Source organism: Bombyx mori, chromosome 11, assembly GCF_030269925.1.
Source record: "Bombyx mori chromosome 11, ASM3026992v2".
NCBI lineage: Eukaryota > Metazoa > Arthropoda > Insecta > Lepidoptera > Bombycidae > Bombyx > Bombyx mori.
Genome location: NC_085117.1, coordinates 2,604,781 through 2,625,288, shown reverse-complemented (window position 1 = coordinate 2,625,288; position 20,508 = coordinate 2,604,781). Strand labels below are relative to the sequence as shown.

Genomic DNA, 20,508 nt, shown 5'->3' with positions numbered 1-20,508 from the left:
CGATGTCCTGTTTTTCTTCGATATGCCCGAAGCCCTAAGTCTTCATTTAACACCCTTTTCACCGTGGTTCTGCTTAACCCCATCTGAAGGGCCAACAGTTTCTGCTTACGTTTGGGATTTCTTTGAATTCGCGCCTTCACAGCTTTTATCACTGCTGGAGTCCTAACAGACCGAGGGCGACCACTTCTTGACCTGTCATCTACACTAGAGTCTTCATTGTATCGTTTGATGGTACGATAAACGAATCTTTTGGTTATATTCAAATTTTTCAGCATTTTTTTTTTTTTTTTTTTTTATTGCCTTTGTAGGCAGACGGGCATACGGCCCACCTGATGGTGAGTGGTTACCGTCGCCCATGGACTTCAGCAATGCCAGGGGCAGAGCCAAGCCGCTGCCTACCGCTTAATACTCTCCACAAGCCTCGTTTGAAGAAGGACATGTCATAGCGCTCGGGAAACACCGTGGAGGGGAGCTCATTCCATAGCCGGATGGTACGTGGCAAAAAAGATCTCTGGAAACGCACTGTGGATGAACGCAGTGGCTCCAGGTAGTATGGATGAACTCTACTCCGGTGGCGGGCGGTGCGATGGTAAAAACGAGATGCTGGTATCATCTCGAACAATTCGAAGCATGTTAAAAATTTGAATTGGCGCGTAACCGCAACGATGCAACGCAATAACTGCAACACGGTCTTCTTTAAGCGTCCACTCCATATTTAAAAATTAGTAAAAATTCTAAAAGTATACATTTTTATTTTCATGAACAATTCGAAATTCGAATTCAATAAACTTTTTTGTGTCCAGCACTCTAAAAGAAAAGTTTTTACTGTGTGACAATACTTATGACCTGACTAGGTATATTATTATTATAATCCTAAATTGGGCCGGAATATTCGTGCGTGATTCGTTCCCAGTTATTTATTAAGTTATTTTATTATTATTTATTTAATCTGAGATTTTCCTAAATTGGGATGAAATCAAATGAAGGGAAATGAGATGGAATGAAATGTAGTCTCAGTAGCGTGGTGTATACTTGAAAACCTTCCAGTTCGATCTCCCTTAGGTCTACGGTTCCCAACGTGAATGTCGAAAAACCGACTAAAATCCCATGTCACTAAAAAGCCGCGGTAGGCAGCGGCTTGGCTCTGCCCCTGGCATTGCTGAAGTCTATGGGCTACGGTAACCACTCACCATCAGGTGGGCCGTATGCTCATCTGCCTGCAAGGGCAACAAAAACAAACCCGAGCCTCAGATAAGGCTGAACTCACCCGAAGCCCACTAATCCCTTATGCCCAAAAACGTACATTAAAAAAAACCCAATAAAGTCAAGATTTATTTCTATTACCCCAACCTCTCTTCATCAGTGGCATCGCGGGTAACTTAACGCCGCCACTAGTCGCCGCCAAATCTTTCGGATAGTTCGTATTATCGTACAAATCAAATTCGTTCTTCTCTTTCTTTGCGGTCACCGTTTCGGTTCGACCTTCGAAATCAGCCTTTCCGGCTTCTCTTAAGGTGGTATTATCTCTATTCGTGTCCTGGACGTCATTGGATTCAGAGGAATCTGAGTTAACTTCTTTGATTGTCGTCATCAATTGTTTCTTGATGCTCTCAACCAGCGTGTCGCCAGAAAGAGCCGGTTTTGATTTCCTAGCAGTCTTATCAGCGTACTTGGGTTTCTTCCTGTGTTTTTGCTTAAATCTTGTCTGGCGAACAGTCGCTTTGATGGGACGTGTTGTTCCGTCATTATTTTTGATGTCTCTGCTCTGCGGCTCTATGTTCTTCTGGTCTTTTTTGGGCTTCTTCGCCCAGAAGGGCAGCTTCGATTTCGGTTTATCTTCCGTCTCACGGAGGTCTTCGAATCCGGTATATTTCAACGCGTTTCCGGTCCATTCTTTGGGCTTTGCTTTGCTCGTGGGCTTCTTTTGCCTCTGTCGACCTACGTAGTCCGTTCCGCTGGTATTTTCATCAGATACACTGTGTACAGTTTGGATGTTGGCTCCGTTTTCATTCGACACGTTATTAATCAGCTTCTGAGTGGCCGTCGCAATAAAATCCGCGATCCTCTCCGCCAAGGACTCGGAAACGAATCGTCTCGCCAGTTTTTTTATATCTTCAACGTTTGCCGTTAGTAGCACATAACAGTGAGCGATATTACATAGGATAAGCAGAGAGAACCCTGAAACATAAATTGGGATTAGCATCTATCCCCGCCAACCGTACCACGCGTCGAACTGTTAGAATCACTCTAACTGTTAACACCATCTGTCGTCAGATAGCAAATGGGGCATATCGAGACCAGCATAGAACATTCTTGAATGCTGCCCGCTGAGTTTCTCACCGGGTCATCTCAGTGGATCGCCATTCCGACCCGGTCGTAGATTCTGCTCTTGCTAGGGCAATTACTCTCTCAGGTTGAGCCCGTGAGCTCACCTACCCGTCCGGGCGTAGCTTGAATAGCCTTCTAGGCTACTAGCGAATAGAGAAAAATGAGAAAAAGAGAATACAGAGAAAAATGTTTATATCCGACAAGAGACCAGGGCTGCGATTAGTTTAAGAATCATTAAAAAAAGACCATATTACACTAATCTCTAATCTATTAACGTTTTTAAAAGTGTCCACGCTTTTCAAAGTTTGTCCCCGTCCTGGGCCCCTAGTGTCCCCACGGGGATTCCGATGCTGCGCCATAATAGTCATTCATACCCTTGTGCGCACCGTTTTGAATATCAATACAGTCCTTTACAATTACAATCGGTGCTTCTGTCTCATGTACTTTGGTCATAAACACAGCAAGTACTAGTCGTCGTAGCCTAAAGGATAAGACGTCCGGTGCATTCGTATGTAGCGATGCACCGGTGTTCCAATCCCGCAGGCGGGTACCAATTTTTCTAATGAAATACGTACTTAACAAGTGTTCACGATTGACTTCCTGGGTGAAGGAATAACATAACGTGTAATAAAAATCAAACTCGCAAAATTATAATTTGCGTAATTACTGGTGGTAAGACCTCTTGTGAGTCAGACGGGTAGGTACCACCGCCCTGGCTATTTCTGCCGTGAAGCAGTAATGAGTTTCGGCTTGAAGGGCGAGGCATCCGTTGTAACTATACTGAGACCTTAGAACTTATATCTCAAGGTGGGTGGCGCATTTACGTTGTAGTTGTCTATTTCTAAAATATCTAATAAATAAATAAATAAAACATACCTGCGTTACGCAAAAAAAACATTTCGCAAACGATTTTATTTGCCCGTAAAGTTTCGACGTGAAATAATTTAACGCGCACATAAAAAAAAAATTGCTTATTTCTTTTTTCAAGCACTAAATTATAATAGTGGTCCCTCAGTAGTCGAAATTCGACTATAGTCCATTGAATTTATTATGGTTCTATTGTCAAAGACTTAAATATAGTTTTCTTATACAACGTGTTACAAAATACCCCGTAAAAAATAAACTATGTGTGGCACTCGGGGACTGCCGCGGTAAAGCTATTGCATAGCATTTTTTTTTCAACTTACGCAATTATAATTAAACAATAATAATTTAATATTAAAACAATAATAAAATAAGACCACACTATATTTATAAATATTAACAAAAGCAAAACATTAACTGTAGCTGTAGCATAAGCTAGACCGCGCGAGAGAGAGATGGGCAGATTTTTCATGATGCGCATGCAGTGCGACGTCACGCCGCGCGCTTATTCACAAGCGCAACGTGTGAATGTGTTGAACGCCAGCTACATGGTAGGCGGAGTATTAGGTTATATTATAAAAGTATTAGGTTTTATTTTCGTTACGGAATTTCTTGATTCGGTCACCGCGCTCAAATCCCGCGATAAAAGCTATGCAATAGCTTAAAAGCTTTATATGATTCCACAATAATTAGATAGAGCTTAATTAAATTAGTATTATATTACTAATTAACCATAATACATCTACTGCTCGTCCAATTTAATCTCCTAATGTGTACTCCCTCAGGGTAAAAGTCTCCTCCAATGAATTCCATTTTTAGCAGTGGTCGTCCAGTCTCTTCCTGCTTTGGATACAATCTCGTCCTGCCACCTGGCAGCCGGGCGCCCTTTACTTCTCACGCCCTGCGGTCCTTTCCATTTTGTGGTGTTAATTATTGTCCATCGATATCCGTATCTCCCAACATGGCCAGCCCATCTCCGTTTGAGACTCTGAGAGAGGGGTAGAGCATTATTTACCTTGGCTATTTTCAGATTTTTTTATGTTTATCAGTTTCTATATATTTTTTTATATTAAGGTATAATCGAACAAAAGTCACTGACGTATAGTTACGCGCTGAGGTTCGCGATAAATAAAATTCTACCGAAGTACAAATTAAACCTGTATTTATCACTTAGAACACTCACTTTATTATTCTCAATTCGCTTCTTCCGCTTCGCTTCAGGGGATCCCTTTGCCGTTTCGCTTCGGGTAGTTCCGATTACTAATTGACTTCGTGCCATCTCTGCAACGCTTTTATAGTCGATACGATATTCCTAGGTTTATTGAGTACATTCTGAGCAAGTCGAGTAACTTCGATGTGTGTTTTTGCTATCAATGACAATAGATGGCGTTGTACCTCTCGATCTTACCTTAGTAGTACCTTCGTAGTATCTTCTCGATAGTACCTTCGTAATTCGTGCGGCTATTTGGCGATAGATGGCGTTACTCGTACCGGCATAACAGTATTATTGATGAACCATTTCTTCCTAGCCTTGCTATGTCTGTAATAGCACCGGCCACGACTGCCGGGCGCTACCTCGCTACCAGCCCCCTCCGGATGATGAACCAGCTACAGAAGTCAGCGAGAACAATCTCGACGAACGAAGCGATGGTAAGTTTTTTATTTATTTATTTTTCATTGCTTAGGTCCATGGACGAGCTCACGGCCCACATGCTGTTAAGTGGTTACCGGAGCCCATAGACATCTAACGCTTAAATGCCGCCACCCATCTTGAGATATTAGTTCTTAGGTCTCATTTTTACAGTACAACGGCTGGCCTGGCCTCGGATTAAACCGCGTTACTGCTTCACGGTAGAAATAGGCAGGGCGGTGGTACCTACCCGTGCGGACTCACAAGACGTCCTACCACCAGTGATTACGCAAATTATAACTTTGCGGGTCTGATTTTTACTACACTTTCGTGTTATCCGGTTTTTGCACACCCTGTACGTGTGGTAAGTGAAGTCTTTTCTAACATCACCAGTTATCGATGAGGATTCGGAGCCGGTCGGCGTGAAGGATACTGACTTCATGCTCTACGTCAGCGCCGTGGAGACGGAGAGATGCCGGCGGGGTCTCACGGTGGCCTACGCGTCACACTGCCAACAGGAGTCGGCTTTGGACAGGTAGGTATCTTGGAATATACAGGGTGTTGATTTTCCCTGAAGAATTATAGGTGTTATTCCCTGAAGGTTTTTTTTTATTGCTTAGATGGGTGGACGAGCTCACCTGGGGCTAATTGGTTACTGGAGCCCATAGACATTTACAACTTAAATGCGCCACCCACCTTGAGATGTAAGTTCTAAGGTCTCAGTATAGTTACATATACATTACATATAGTATGATTGATTCGAAAATTCGTTGTGTTGGTGAATTTGTGTGTAAAATTATATAGGGTGTTGAGGAAATACAGGGTGTTGATTTACTGTGAAAGGATATTTGATGTAAGTGACATTTATCTTTGTAATTAAATTTCCGTTTTATTTGGTATTAGCTTCAAGAGTTCGATGTTTCTAATTGAATTTCAATTAAGTTTACTTCATTGTAATAGCTGAATAAGTTTTTTATTTGTCATAATATTTTTTCTAAATTTTAAACTTTAGAAGGCTCTTCTGTAAGGTTGTAAAAATGTCGTTTAAACCAATGTCTCCATAGTATTACAATAGCCGTTCGTAATAACAAAAAATACGCATCTCCAACAAAATTAATTCAATATGTGGGTAGATATCATATTAATGACGCTACGTAATTTAACTATTTGGTGGGAACGCGAGGAGTGAAGTTGTGTGATTTGTTTTATTTGGTCTATTTTGTGTTTCTTTAGGTTTGAATGTGTAATAACGGCGGTTTATTAACTGTTTAGTATCTGTGAAAGTGCACAAGTGTGGGAAAATGAAACTAAAGCTGCTGGACGTAACTAACTTCTCGGGATCCTCCAAAAAGTCCACTGAAAAAAATCTTAGTAAATGACCACCATTTTACTGAGATTATAAATTTCATCCCATATAATATCATCTCATTTCATTTAATTCATCCCAGTTGATTAATGTCCCAAATTAATCATCTTCATTTTTTTTTTATTGCTTAGATGGGTGGATGATCTCACAGCCCACCTGGTGTTAAGTGGTTACTGGAGGCCATAGACATCTACTATGTAAATGCGCCACCCACCTTGAGATATAAGTTCTAAGGCCTCAGTATAGTTACAACGGCTGCCCCACCCTTCAAACCGAAACGCATTACTGCTTCACGACAGAAATGGGCGGGGTGGCGGTACCCATCCGCGCGGACTCACAAGAGGTCCTACCACCAGTAATTACGCAAATTATAATTTTGCGGGTTTGATTTTTATTACACGATGTTACTGTTTTGCTAACCCTCCCCAGGCCGGTGGCTGGTCACGCGAATTTCTGTCCGGCCGAACTGTCGACCAAATACCGCGACTTACCGTCGGTCCTTTCGACCGTCAAACACGAGATGCTGCACGCTCTGGGCTTCAGTGTGTCTCTGTTCGCGTTTTACAGGTAAGAAACATCAAGAACGCCTCTAAAGATTAATTCGTTGGGCGTCCATTGTGTTCGTGTCGAGCGACGCGACTGGGTCTAAGCTAACGAGTGCTCAGGAACGACTTCTGCGATTAAGGGGTTACGATGTATTAATCGTGCCAGCCAGAATTATTTAAATGTCGCCAAATAGATGTCTGTTCCCTAATTGTATATAAGGGAAATGATTTTTGTTTCAATAAGTCAATTCGCATCCTTCAGATCCACTAACGGTGCCCTTAGTAAACTAACCCACAGACACAGCTCACGGAGTTTCTCGCCGGATCATCTTAGTGGGTCGCGTTTCCGATCCGGTGGTAGATTGAAGTAGATTCTAGCAAGCATTGCTCTTACTAAGGCCAGTGTCAGCAACATCGTCAGGTTTGAGCCTCGTGAGCTCTCATACTAGTTAAGGTTACGCTGAAGTGGTCTCTCAAGACCATCATCTTAGGTAGGAAAAAAAACCTTTAATAAGTCATTTCGTATCCTCTAGATCCACGAACGGTGCCTTTAGTGAATTAACCCACAGACAGAGCCCACTGAGTTTCTCGCCGGATCTTCTCAGTGGGTCGCGTTTCCGATCCCGTGGTAGATTCTGCGAAGCACTGCTCTTGCTAGGGCTAGTGGTGCCGTGGTGGCAACGTCCTCAGGTTAGAGTTCCGTGAGCTCACCTATTTGCTCGGTGAATCTAGTATGACCCCTCGAAATTACTAGAATACGTAGGAACAAAAAAGATTTAATTGTATTTCGCCAAAAAACCAGTAGAGTTTCACTCAAATCATGCCACCTGGACTATAATTGACAAGTAATCGTCCAAGGATCTCTGAGGACGCATCATCAGCCTGTGAGTTCTTCAAAACCCATTCGCGAGGGATCACGATGTCCTTTAAGACTAGGACTTTAAGGGTCTAGGTCTCTAATAGCACCAAATTTTTCAGAGACGACAACGGCGAGCCCCTGACCGAAAGAAGACCTGACACCGGGAATCCACCATTGGATGAGGAGTGAGTGTTGAGTTAAGGCTGTAGGATACTTAAGAGTGACAGGCCTCATACGTCCGCGGAAGAACTGAACCACGCTACCAATTTAACAATAGTGTTTATATTATCTTATGGAGGGTAGAAGTAACGAACACCATTTCAGTATATTAAACAGTCCACTGAAAGGAAGCCAATTAAGGTGGCGCCACTGTAGCAAGTGGAAAGATTTTGAAAACGACGCCATTAACCTGCACACTTAACTTCAACCCAACACACTTCACTCTGTTTAAAACTGCTATATTCACATCGTTTCCACTTCCCACACTAGCGCTATATCGGTGAGTCTTCCGACAATACCCCGCTGTTTATATGTCGACACTTATTCAACTTGTCCCCTATACAAGATGGCGCTTCTTACTTCTACCCTCCATAGTCGATATTAAAGAATTTTTCGAACTACCGTCAACTTTTTTAAAATATTAAAAAAAATACACCTTTTTTGAAATTAGCGTCTCTCAGTCTCAGCTCGTATACAAGTATGACATTTAAAATGAAAACATTAAAACGGATAGAGGATCACATAATTCTAACTTTAATACTAGAGAAAGAAAAAGAGAGAGAGAGAGAAGGAGTATGCTTTGTTGTACACAAAACAAACCAAAAAATGCGAAAAATTAATACAAAGAAGTAAAAGTGACTGTCTTATCGATAACAGCGATCTCTTCCAGACAACCATCAGGTGGACAAGAATCATTTAAAAGGGATGTTTGTTTAAAGAAATCATTACAATAATATATGTCTATGGATTTATTTTTGGTTGACGCATCGTGACGTCACTTGTGGCTAAACCGTCATCCGCTTTGTTCTCGTTAAAACGACATCCATTTTACAGGCTGCAGATACACAAGTGGTCTGATAGAGTGGTCAGGAACGTGACGCGAAAGAATTGGATGATCAGAGGTGGATATATGGAGAGGACCTTCCACATGATGGTCACTCCGAGGGTTGTTAAAGAGGTAAAAGTCTATGGGACGACGGGTTTAGTCCGGGGCAACGCGTAGAAGGAGCTATGACCCTGGATAATCTATCTCTATATATAAAAATGAATTGCTGTTCGTTAGTCTCGGTAAAACTCGAGAACGGCTGGACCGATTTGGCTAATTTTGGTCTTGAATTATTTGTGGAAGTCCAGAGTAGGTTTAAAAGGTAGATAAATATGAAAATGCTCGGAATTAAATAAAAATAACAATTTTGTTTTTCCTTTGATGTGTCCCCCGTCGGACGGATTCCTTTTGTTTGTTTTATATTTATTCTATACAAAAGTTTAGGGTCTTTTATTTATCGATTGAGGCACTACGAAGTCTGCCGGGTCAGCTAGTATTTAGATAAAGTTTCTTAATATCGATCGTCGAAAATGTTATAAATTGAAAATTTTAAAAGTCCCCATAAAATTATGGACACCCGAGCGTGGTGCGACCACGAGTTTAAGTGTTCGTCAATTATATGTTTTTTTTCAGCTGATGCTAAGCGATCACATGAGTCCATAGACGTAACTATAAAAATATCATCTATGAAATTAGACAAATACCACATGACCCACAAAAAGTCCTACATAAAATGTGTCTCAGAACTCATATTATCTCAAATTAGGCGGTGGCATCCATGTTGTTGAAGTCCACGGGCCACTAACCAATTAACGGCATGTTGGCCGTGGATTCGTAGACCTACCTAAAAATAAAATAATTAATCTTATATCATTAGTTATATTTATGTAAAAAGTTCCTTTATTTATTTTCTTATGTTTTTTTTATTGCCCCTGTAGGCAGACGATCATACGGCCCACCTGATGGTGAGTAGTTACCGTCGCCCATGGACTTCAGCAATGCCAGGGGCAGAGCCAAGCCGCTGCCTACCTATACCTATGTACATACATATAATGTATGTTTAATAATTGTACATGTTATTTTAAATGAATTTAATGCTATTTTCTAAATGAGTAAGGAAAGAAACATATATACATATAATATGTGCTTCTCTGTCATTCGACTCAGACATATAATTGTGACCGACAGGTGGCGCTGCGATCATATACCAGTTTCATTTAATGTACCTGACATTGACATGACAATATACTTCCGAAGACAACTTAACGACCTTCGCATTGAACTGTTGTGATCTGTTGATTCAGGTACGCGAACACTTCAACTGCTCAGAGCTGGAGGGGGCAGAGTTGGAGGATCAGGGTGGCGACGGCACCGCCATGACCCACTGGGAGAAGAGAGTCTTTGAGGTCAGTCTCGGTAGCCTACCTTGCTAACTCCAGTCCGAATGTAGGCAGCCTCCCCCCAAAATATCATAAGCAAATAATCATACTGTTTGACGGCCGTCTGGTGTAGTGTTAAGTGACAAGGTCACTACACAAAGGGGTCGCGGTTTCGAATCCCGCCAAGGGAAGATATTTGTGTATGATAAATATAAAATGTCTTTTCCAGGGTTATGGATGTATATTATTATTAATATGTATGTGTATAATAAAAATCTTATATTTATTTCCGTTCCACGCTTTTTTACAATAAAATTATTTTTCTTACACTATTTTTAATTCAAATTTATTTTCTATTTTTTAGTTGGATTTTCTATAAAAGCGTATTTTGTTAGTTTTTTTTAACTATTATTTATTTTTAATTTTTTAGTTGAATTTAAATTTTTTATATATTTTTTTCATTTATTTTTAATATTGAGTTGTCTACGGTCCTTAATAATTATACCAAATTTCGTGTTAATCCGACGTTTTGAAGGGGGTCAAAATCATGTTCAAAGATTCCGTTACAAACATACATAAGTCTGAAGCTAATAAAAGCGTATTAAAAATCATATTTTTTTTTCGTCCTTAAAGAACGAGGCCATGACCGGCACCCACACCCAGAACTCGGTCTTCAGCAGGATAACCCTCGCGATGATGGAGGACACCGGCTGGTACAGGGCGGACTACTCCCACGCGACACCCCTGGACTGGGGGAAGGGACTGGGCTGTAAATTCGCCATGTCCTCGTGCAAGCAGTGGATGAACCTGCAAAGGTTGAGGTATATTCATTTAAGAGCGCGCGCGACCGAAGCGAACCGGGAGGGGAGTGATGCTACTGATTGTGGGATTGCTGTGAGCGATTGCGGAACTCGAAGTTTGTGATGGGGGAATTCGCTGGCTAGTTAATATAGAATAGAAGAATTCTATTGAAATTATGTAAGCCTCTAAACGGCCATTTAAAAGATCTGATAATATGTCACTTACTACAGCGATTATGGTTTTTTTTGGAGTAGTAGCGGAATTGAAATGGTAAATGCGTGCGCGATGCGGAATTTAGTGGATAATGAAGGAATTTGTATGAGCGATTGCGGAATTCAATTGGATATTGGAGGAATTTATATGAGCGATTGTGGAACCGAAAAAGGTGGTGTTTGGTGGAATTTGTGTGAGTGATTGCGGAACTCAAGTGAGTAATGGGGGAATTTGTGTGAGCAATTGCGGAACCGAAGTTAGTGATAGGGGAATTGTAATCGCAAAATTTATTTGATTGCTTGTTCATTCCGGGGTCAAAACATGTACCACCATAATTAATTTATTCATCATCGTATTTCGTGCTCACTAATACGACTTAAACTGCTAGATGCGGTAACAATATTTTGTTTTTCTTTTTATTTTTTTTCAAGCAACCAAACGGACAACGAGACATTGGAGTAAGTTCTAATTAAATCTTAAATTAATCAACTTACAACTCATCAGATCTGTGTGCCATACGATCACGAGTCCATGGACATCGGAACGTATAATAGTTTTTTTTAATCAGAACATATTCGTGATATTCTGACGTTGCCATTCGTAACAGACGCAGAAATCCGGCGCCGTTTTGCGAGAGGATAAAGGGGAATCCCTTGAGGACAGAGTGCTCCCCGAGGAGGTCGGCAGTCGTCCTCTGCAACCTGGTCCGCCACGACAACCTACTGCCGAGAGCCTACCAGGTCAGTAGCCAGATGTCGGCCCCCAGATGCCCGTGGACACAACCAAGCGAATACGAGTCTTGAGACGTGAGGTCGATGCGTTAATTATATTGGTTAAGACCGAACGGGAATCGAAGTTAGTCGTATGTCCTGTCATGATTACTAAGTCATTACGGGCTTTTGAAATACGTTTTATGATTTACATTTGATTCTACATCAGATGTTACCTGAATTCGTGGGTTCGCGCTAAAAAAGCATACCAAAGCCATGACACGTTCTCATCAAGCGTTAAGTGGTCACCAGAGAGGCGTTGGAAGGTACGCACCGCCCGTCATGAGACGTTAATGTGACGATCTCACGGCTTGTCTGGTGCTAAGTGGTTACCGGAGCCCATGGACATCAGCATGTCTAAGTTCTAAAGCAGGGTGGTGGTACCTATCCGTGCAGACTCACAAAACCTCCTACCACCACTAAGACTACTGATATCCTCCGCAGCATTTCGACATACTGCCCAACGTTCCACCAGGGCAGGAAGCGTACTATGGCGGCTCCGTGTCCCTCGCGGACTACTGCCCCTACCTTCAGGAGTTCACTTGGAGACACAAGAGCGTACTCATCAGGGGAAGTCGATGCTCCTACGAGGAGAATACTCCGAGTAAGTACAGACAGACTGCCTAAATCTAGATTTACAACAGTTTTCTATTCATGGAGTAATGATCTACCCTAATTGAGTATTGTAACCTGCTATCACCTTGGAGGCAGGTAAGAATTGAGGAGTATAATCAGGCTCGAAGCTTGACCTGGTGACCTGGAGTTCGTCCTGAACGCGAACACTGGGTCCATAATCATGTCATGTCATGTCCATATTCATGTTTGTAGGGTAGTTAAAAAAATAATTCATTTTTTCACGCAACGATTTTAATTTACAATTTATTATTTTAGTTATCAAGTTTGTATGTTTGGCAGCCGTTGTAACTATACCTTAGAACTCTTATCTCAAGATGGGTGGTGCATTTACGTTGTAGATGTCTATGGGCTCTAGTAACCACTTAACTCATGGGCTGTGAGCTCGTCCACCCGTTTAAGCAACAAAAAATTAAAAAAGACGTTGTTTTCCTCGACTCTACCTCGACTGAGGAAGCGTCGAGTCGAGGGCTCCCCGAGGTGACGCCCTCCGATTTTCCGCCCTCAGAGATCGATCTGAACTTCGCCCTTGAGAACTACGGGCAGCACTCGAAGTGTTTCGAGCACAGCGACAAGGTCTGGGAGCAGAAGTCATGCAGACAGGTAAGTTTTTATTACTGGTCGTCGATAGGTTTCTTATGAGCTTTACTGGTGGTAGGACCTGTTGTGAGTCCGCACGGGTAGGTACCACCGCCCTGCCTATTTCTGCCGTGAAGCAGTTTGAAGGGTGGGGCAACCGTTGTAGATGTCTATGGGCTCCGGTAACCACTTAACACCAGTTGGGCCGTGATCGATTTATTGTTAATTAATAAACATTGCGACCATTAATCGAAAAACCATCCTATGGCCTAAGTTAAAACAAAAGACATATTTAAAATATATATTTAAAATTAGTTTAGGTGTCCATCGCGGACAACCAACGCGACACGTAATTCATAGATATTAAGATTTAATTTTAAATACTGAGAGAATACTGATAGTCTATTAGACGTTCAAAGTATAAAACTCGTTTTCTTAAGGTTTTCAGTAAAGTTTTCAGTAATTCTAAAGGTGTGATATAGATAGTGCTTTTTTCTTTTTAAAGATCCGCGAATGGCAACACTGGGGCTCCGGTTGCTACAAATACAAATGCGACAGCGGTCGTCTGCATATCGTGGTAAGCATTTCTTGATTTCTACATCATATATAGTTAAAAAAATGAAGAAAAAAAAACCAGCAATGCATTACAAAGTGATGACAGTCGCGAGCGAACTTGGTTGACTGCCTTCGCGATCCATTGCGGGCTGACAAAGTATCTAAACCCGTCTTCGGTACGCAGCGGAAGCGGTTCTTATATCTCCAGGTGGGTGGCATCATTTGCGTTGTAGATGTCTATGGGCTCCAGTAACCACTTAACAACCCGGTGGGCTGTGAGCTCGTCCACCCATCTAAGCAATAAATAAATAAAGTTGACGATTCAGACCAGACGACTGGTGGTAGGAACTCTTGTGAATCCGCACGGGTAGTACCAACACCCCGCCTATTTCTGCTGTGAAGCAGTTTGAAGGGTGGGGCAGCCGTTGTAACTATACTGAGATCCTAAAACTCATATCTTAACGGTGAGGCTCCAGTAACCACTTAAAACCAGGAGGACTGTGAGCTCGTCCATCCATATAAGCAATAAAAAATTAAAAAAAGATGCGTCTGTTACCACTCATACTCCTTACGTTTTTTACTAGTAACATTGGCAGTACTGGTACCACCGCCCTGCCTATTTCTGCCGCGAAGCAGTAACGCGTTCCGACTTGAAGAGTCCTCAGTGTTGCTATACGAGTTGCACTTCCACTATATTGCCACCTCTATACAATCGCTCCCCCCCCCCTTTGTTCCCAGGTGGGTAATTACACGTACACGTGCTTTCACGCCGGTCAACTGCTGCACATAAGGATCATAAAGAACGGCTGGCTTCACAGGGGGGGCGTGGTCTGTCCCCCCTGCAGGCAAGTGTGCGGCGCTGAGTTCGCTGTAAGTAATGTTTTAAGATATTTTCGAAATTCTCTTTACGTATTGTTACACTGATACGAGCAACGCCATCTATCGTCGAATAGCAGAAACGAATATCGAAAAACTAGTAATATCAAGAACGCTCGAAAAGTACAGCGCCATCTATTGTCAGATAGCGGAAAGGCACATCGAAGCTACTCGACTTAAGAGGAATGTTCTCGATAAATCTAGGAACGTTGTATCGACTATAAAAGCGTTGCAGAGATGGCACAAAGGCAATTAGTAATCGGATCTACTCGAAGCGAAACAGCGAAAGGAACTCCTGAAGCTCTTCGCTTCGGGAGAAGGGAATAAAGAATTTTAAAGTGTTCGTAAAGTATTCTAAGTGTTAATGCAATTTTAATTAGTACTTTGGTAACTTTTTTTTTAGCTCGAACCCCAGCGCGTAACAATATACATACATATAGCGCTGCGTCAACTTGTGATTTCTAGATTAGTATTAATGTAAATAATCGGGCACATTAGAGTTAACACGATGTCTGGGCTTCATTGCGGTGTTGCGACATTCGTGGCTGTTTTAATCTCTCTCGCTTAATCAATCGGCTCGAAGGATCAAACACACGTAATTTTCAGAGCCGAGATCTTTTAACTTCCTTCAGTATTATTCGTTTCCGATATGTCTCGAAACATGTTTTAACTACACAATAATAAAACTGTACGTTTGTATGTCATTAAAAGCTTGCAATCTGTTTATTTTGGTACACAATGAAAAGCCAATCGGTCAGGACAGATAACGTCAAAGACGAGAATGATTTAATAGAAAATTTCTTGTTCATAATATGTGGCCACCATACACGCATGCCCAATATTAGGTGCACACAGATGTCGTCGCCTCATTACGATCATATTATTTTTTTCAGGCGAGAAGCGAATACTGTAAGCCGGGTGAGGAGCCTCTACCCCCGAATTTGTATCCCAACGATTTTCTAGCTTGTAGAGCGTCGGTTATCCGACCCGCCATCTTGTGGACGGCGGCCATCTTGTATTCGCTGTCATAACGATTGACGTCTAGATAGGACTTAATGAATTGCAACGAAAAGCGTGCAAGATTAATGTGCGTCAACGAAATGATTAGTGTTTTGATTTCAGTCTTCAATAAAAGATTAGGGAAGCAGGGTTGTAATGTGTAAAAAAAAAATATGTTTTTTTTTGTTGTAAAATAAATTATGTGCTTTTCATTTTTATGACCAAACCCGACAGTGTAATTTCCAATGTGTTTTAAATCGGATCAACATGTATATATTAACTTCTAGAATTATGCGCACGCGAGATGAATACATTTTTTAATTGTCACATTAACCCTTTGAGTGTAGTGTAGGTTACCGGTGTCCTACGCGGCGCACTCAAGTAATTATGTCGATTTACTGTCACTAAGGAATATCTAGTAGACTCTAGGTAAGACGAATCCGAAGATAATGACAATGAATCGTGTTTCTAAGAGACCTATAAGACTAAAACATACATTAACGAACAATAGCAGGCAACGTTAGGCAATCCAGGCGCCTTAGTAACAGTAAATCGACATTTTAACTTCAATGCGCCGCATAGGGCACCGGTGACCTACACGACAGTCGAAAGGGTTAATGAAAAAAAAAGATTTAAAATGACTAAAAAAAATGAAGAATTCTACGAAATATTTCCTTAAAGACGTACACGTTTTATTCGCTTGTAACACTGAGATCTAAAATGGCGTTCGCATTGACAAGCTTGTCGCAAACTTTTCCATGTAAAATATCGGCTATGTTATTTATTCGTAATTAATATATATGTATGCATTTTTTAATATCAACCCGCGTTTCTTAAGTAATACTCATGATTCTTGAATATTGATTATTAAAATTGCTTAAATCAAACGCCTAAGGATAATTGGTTAAATATCGAAATTCTACAGAGCGTATTTTATGTGGTGCTACAGAATTGTTCGCTCAAAAGAAAAGTGTAATTAAACAAATTTGTGTACAAAACATTAGCGTTAATTGTTTTAATTAAAGCATTAATGTTAATTACGGTTAATCCAACTAAAAGGAACTTGTTACCAATTCTTTTCGATTCGCATACGTCCGATGTTGCCAATAAAACGTTTTCCCTTCACACATTAACTTTACATACATCTAATCAAAAACTTTACAAGTGATCTTAAGATAATGTTAGTATTTAAATAATTTTCAATCGCTTAGTATACTAGAGTAATGTGTCGTCTGTGTAATAACGCGGTGTGACTCGATTGCGATTATAAATGACAGCTGTCAAACTGACACTTGACATTAGTTAACGTGAAAATGATACGCGCTTGGTAAGAGATAGATAGATTTGAAAGGGGAGGTTCTCGAACGCGACAGAGTGATGTCACCATAGGAATTGAATGTAAATAAATATTTAAAAAAAACCGCGTGCATAATGCGTAAATTTTAATTTGAAATAAAATAATTTTTTACATCGACTTCCGGCACTAAAAATACACGCTTATCTTTAGGAAACGCGTCAAAAAGAGTTAACATAAAAAAATCGAAATCAATTCGGTATTTCCCGCCAAAACAGTCGGCCATTTTGAAAAAAAAACCATACTAATTTATGTAGGCTATAAAAAAATCCTTATTTCACAAACACTGCTGTCGGCAGTAATCATTTAGCTGTAGTATTTAGGTTTTTTATTTTTCATTTTAAGATTTGCCTATCAATCCATCCCTGTTTAATTAGAAAAGTTAATTTCCTGAGAGTGTTGTCGGTTCGCGTATGAAGTTCTCGTCACGCGAATCAAACATTGCAAGCTCTTTGTATGCAAATATTAATACCACAGAGCCTAATAAAAACTTAGGTCTGTGAAAGTAATTCACAGAAATTGTTAGGACGCGCCTAATTAGGAACAGCTTAGCCGGTAAAAACTATTTATTTTATAATCGAAGACGTGAGTGGATGAGGGGGCTAAGTACAATTTTTATGATTTTGAAGTTTTTACATTGACTGAAAGTGTTATGTGCCTATAAACCATATTAGACCTTAAAATTCCGGATTTAAAGGCTATTTTTAGAATTAGGAGTTATGTACGAAGAAAAGGTACAAGTAACAAAAGTTTGTTGCCGGTTTTCTTAAAATTAACAAATTGTATCATATCCCCTTCATCCACTCATGTCTTCAATTTATATGAGCACCATGTATTGACATCGTAACTAGGGAGACGCGACTGATTAGTTCGCGAAGACAGAATCATAGATGTGTTGCTCACATTACTTTGCCTTAATAAAAGAAATCGATTTGGGTGCGTGTACTTATGTACGCGCGTAAGAAGCTATACTTTATTTTTATTAAATTTATTTCTTTTTTTTGTATTTAAATTTTAATCAATTTGAAAAAAAATCGATTAAACAACATCCTCAAACACGCATATTGGACATCCCTTTTCTTGACATCGTATAAATTCGGTAATTCTCGGTACGGTTCGGAAAGTTCACCTGCGGCTATATTCAGACTCGCCAAGTTACGTCGGTCGTATTGTAATGAGCGATTTGGTGGGCAACTTCATTTCTGTTAATTTTTTGTCACGGTGCGCGCGCATCGTAAAATTTAATTCTCATCAATTTTTCATAACGCGTTTCAAAAAGTATAAATCAAATCAATTCAAAAAAAAATAATTCAACATAAATGAAAGTACATACTTGTTGAACGTCAAATGAACTACCGCCAATTCACAAGAACTAGCCTCCGTCCTGAGAAGAATTGGCAAGAAACTCAGCGGGCATGTCCTTTTTTTTTAAATATTAGATAAAAAAAAACTAATATCAGTTTTTTTTTTTTAACTTCAATAACTTCGAAAAGCGTTTAATTAAAGATCAAACCGCGCGGTTGTCTGTTTGTACTGATTGATACAAGCGACATTACTAATGGTGCTGATTTTAAAGTTGTATTAATTGTACCATCAATTCACTGATTTTTAGGTTACGTCATGACTATAGTATCTATTTAATATGGACCAAGATAATTTTTGTAAATAAAACTTGCATGCACTCTATTGATGTAAGATTTTAATCGTTGTTAATTCAATATTTGAGATGATGATATATTTCTCTGATGCGTACCTAAAAAAAAATGGCGCTATGATCGCGTTTTTTTTATTGTTTAAAAATTATTGTATTGGTGTTACGCAATTTTAATTTTAATGAACACGATACACTTTCTTTATATGCCATAAATTAATTTATTACTTTAAAATAAATAATAACGAAACGTATTTTTAAATTTATTTATTTAAAAAAATGTGTATTTTCTTGTATCTAGTTTATACTTAGTATGCGTGAATGATTTTATGAATGTTGAATTTGTTAAAATGAAAAAAATGTGTTTATAATATAATTAGTCATTAAATTTCAAATATTAAAAAAAAACTTATTAATTGGATTGACTTGTAAATGAAATTCTGATCAACACAAACCTTTTAGCATTTTAATTGTTTTTAGAATGATTTTGGAACGAAGTTCCTTATCGCGCGTTGTGAAAGGGGGCTAGACGGAAAAAATTCTTATGAAAAGTTGTCACGACACTTTTTAGATCCGTCATTCTGAATAATCAACGTGTAGGCGCTTATCGCGTGACATTGCTCGTATCCGATTGGTCCGCGTAATGAGTACAGTTTCTCGAGATAGCGTTTCAACAATAGTAATTTAGTTCATAGTATTGTTTTTTTCTTCTTCATAATGCCGTAATTTATTATTATATCTTAAAAAAAATATTACAATTCCTTCACTAATTAATCGAAAGGAACTTCGTTCCATCCGGGTGTCCCTTGACACCTCTGAAGTTTTTCTAATGCTTAACTGTTCGGTTAATTTGGTCACTAAATCATTAAAAAATATTGAAAACAAAAACTAGGTAGGTATGCACATTAAAAATTTATTGACAATAGACGATGTTCTAATCAATTCTTTTAATCACAACGAGAACAGAGAATTTAGTTACAGAATTAACCTCAATAAATAAGTGTAGTTATGTAATAGTTTTAAGTTATAATAGATTTTTGTGAATTCCAAAATGTAAATGAAAGAACACATTGTACTGATTTTTTATTTTAATTTAATGAAATAAATGTATTTTCTGATTTTTGGAGTTTTATTAATGCTAGATTTTGTCTAATAATCGAAACTCGGCCATAATAACTGGTACATAACGATATATATATATATTTATTTATTGAGATTGTAATTGAATTGAGATTGAAATAGTACATTACTACTTTTTTCCCGCAGTGCACATACTATTTTTTCTCCTGCCAGGCCGAAAGTTCGTCATTGTAAAAACTTAGCACCCGTGGAGTACCGAGCCGGGGTCCAGAGGCGAAGCTTGGCGGGGGGTTGGGGGGGGGCGCCTACTACTTATAAAAATAACAATTTGTGTTTTTTAATTTTTAAATAAACTACTACTAATTGAATAAGAACTGTCTGATGAACTCATCTTTGTTTAATACTTCACTATTAAATTTTATTGTCTTTTGTTTATTTCACTTTTACACTAAACACAATATTGCAAATTACCCGAGCACAACAATGGCGGAGAATTTTAGGTGCGTGAGAGCAGACGTAGACACTAACGCGCATGCGCACCTGTCAGTACCCAGGGAGGAAATGTTACACTTTCTTCCCTGTACAGCGGGATGAAAACCGAACTTTCGGCGTCGGTAGGAGAAAAAAAAATTGCGTTAAAAATTAATGGTAATATTGCCGATAGAAGAAAAAACTTATAACTTAGAATTTCAGATAGTCAATCGTGCATGTTTGTTAAGTATTTCATTAGTCTAATTGTTACCTGGAGTCTCTTCACGACGATGAACTTTGACAAATCGACAAGAACTTTGACTGTCGTGTAGGTCACCGGTGCCCTACGCGGCGCACTGAAGTAATTATGTCGATTTACTGTTACTAAGGCTACTAATTGACTCTGGGAAAGACGAATCCGAACGATACTGAGAATGAATCGTATTTCTAAGAGACCTGAAAGACTAAAACATATATTAACAAACAATAAAAGGTAAAATTAGGCAATGC

At 39.6% G+C, this 20,508-nt stretch overlaps 1 protein-coding gene across 2 annotated transcripts in view; it reads left to right on the top strand.

The window, feature by feature from the left end:
- The window catches only part of LOC101743621 (leishmanolysin-like peptidase), an 85,879-nt gene extending 66,313 nt beyond the window's left edge, over positions 1–19,566 (top strand). The window contains exons 6-18 of one of the 2 annotated variants that reach the window (XM_012692841.4): positions 4,722–4,842; positions 5,216–5,357; positions 6,618–6,755; positions 7,712–7,777; positions 8,646–8,769; positions 9,942–10,043; positions 10,650–10,831; positions 11,638–11,770; positions 12,245–12,404; positions 12,942–13,036; positions 13,518–13,589; positions 14,306–14,437; positions 15,337–19,566. In XM_012692841.4, the coding sequence (XP_012548295.1) occupies positions 4,722–4,842; positions 5,216–5,357; positions 6,618–6,755; positions 7,712–7,777; positions 8,646–8,769; positions 9,942–10,043; positions 10,650–10,831; positions 11,638–11,770; positions 12,245–12,404; positions 12,942–13,036; positions 13,518–13,589; positions 14,306–14,437; positions 15,337–15,474 (1,605 nt within the window). In that variant the 3' untranslated portion in view covers positions 15,475–19,566. Of the gene's footprint in view, positions 1–4,721; positions 4,843–5,215; positions 5,358–6,617; positions 6,756–7,711; positions 7,778–8,645; positions 8,770–9,941; positions 10,044–10,649; positions 10,838–11,637; positions 11,771–12,244; positions 12,405–12,941; positions 13,037–13,517; positions 13,590–14,305; positions 14,438–15,336 lie in introns of both variants that reach the window. The other variant, XM_012692840.4, reaches the window with a different exon arrangement.
- The last annotated feature ends 942 nt before the right edge of the window (positions 19,567–20,508 follow it).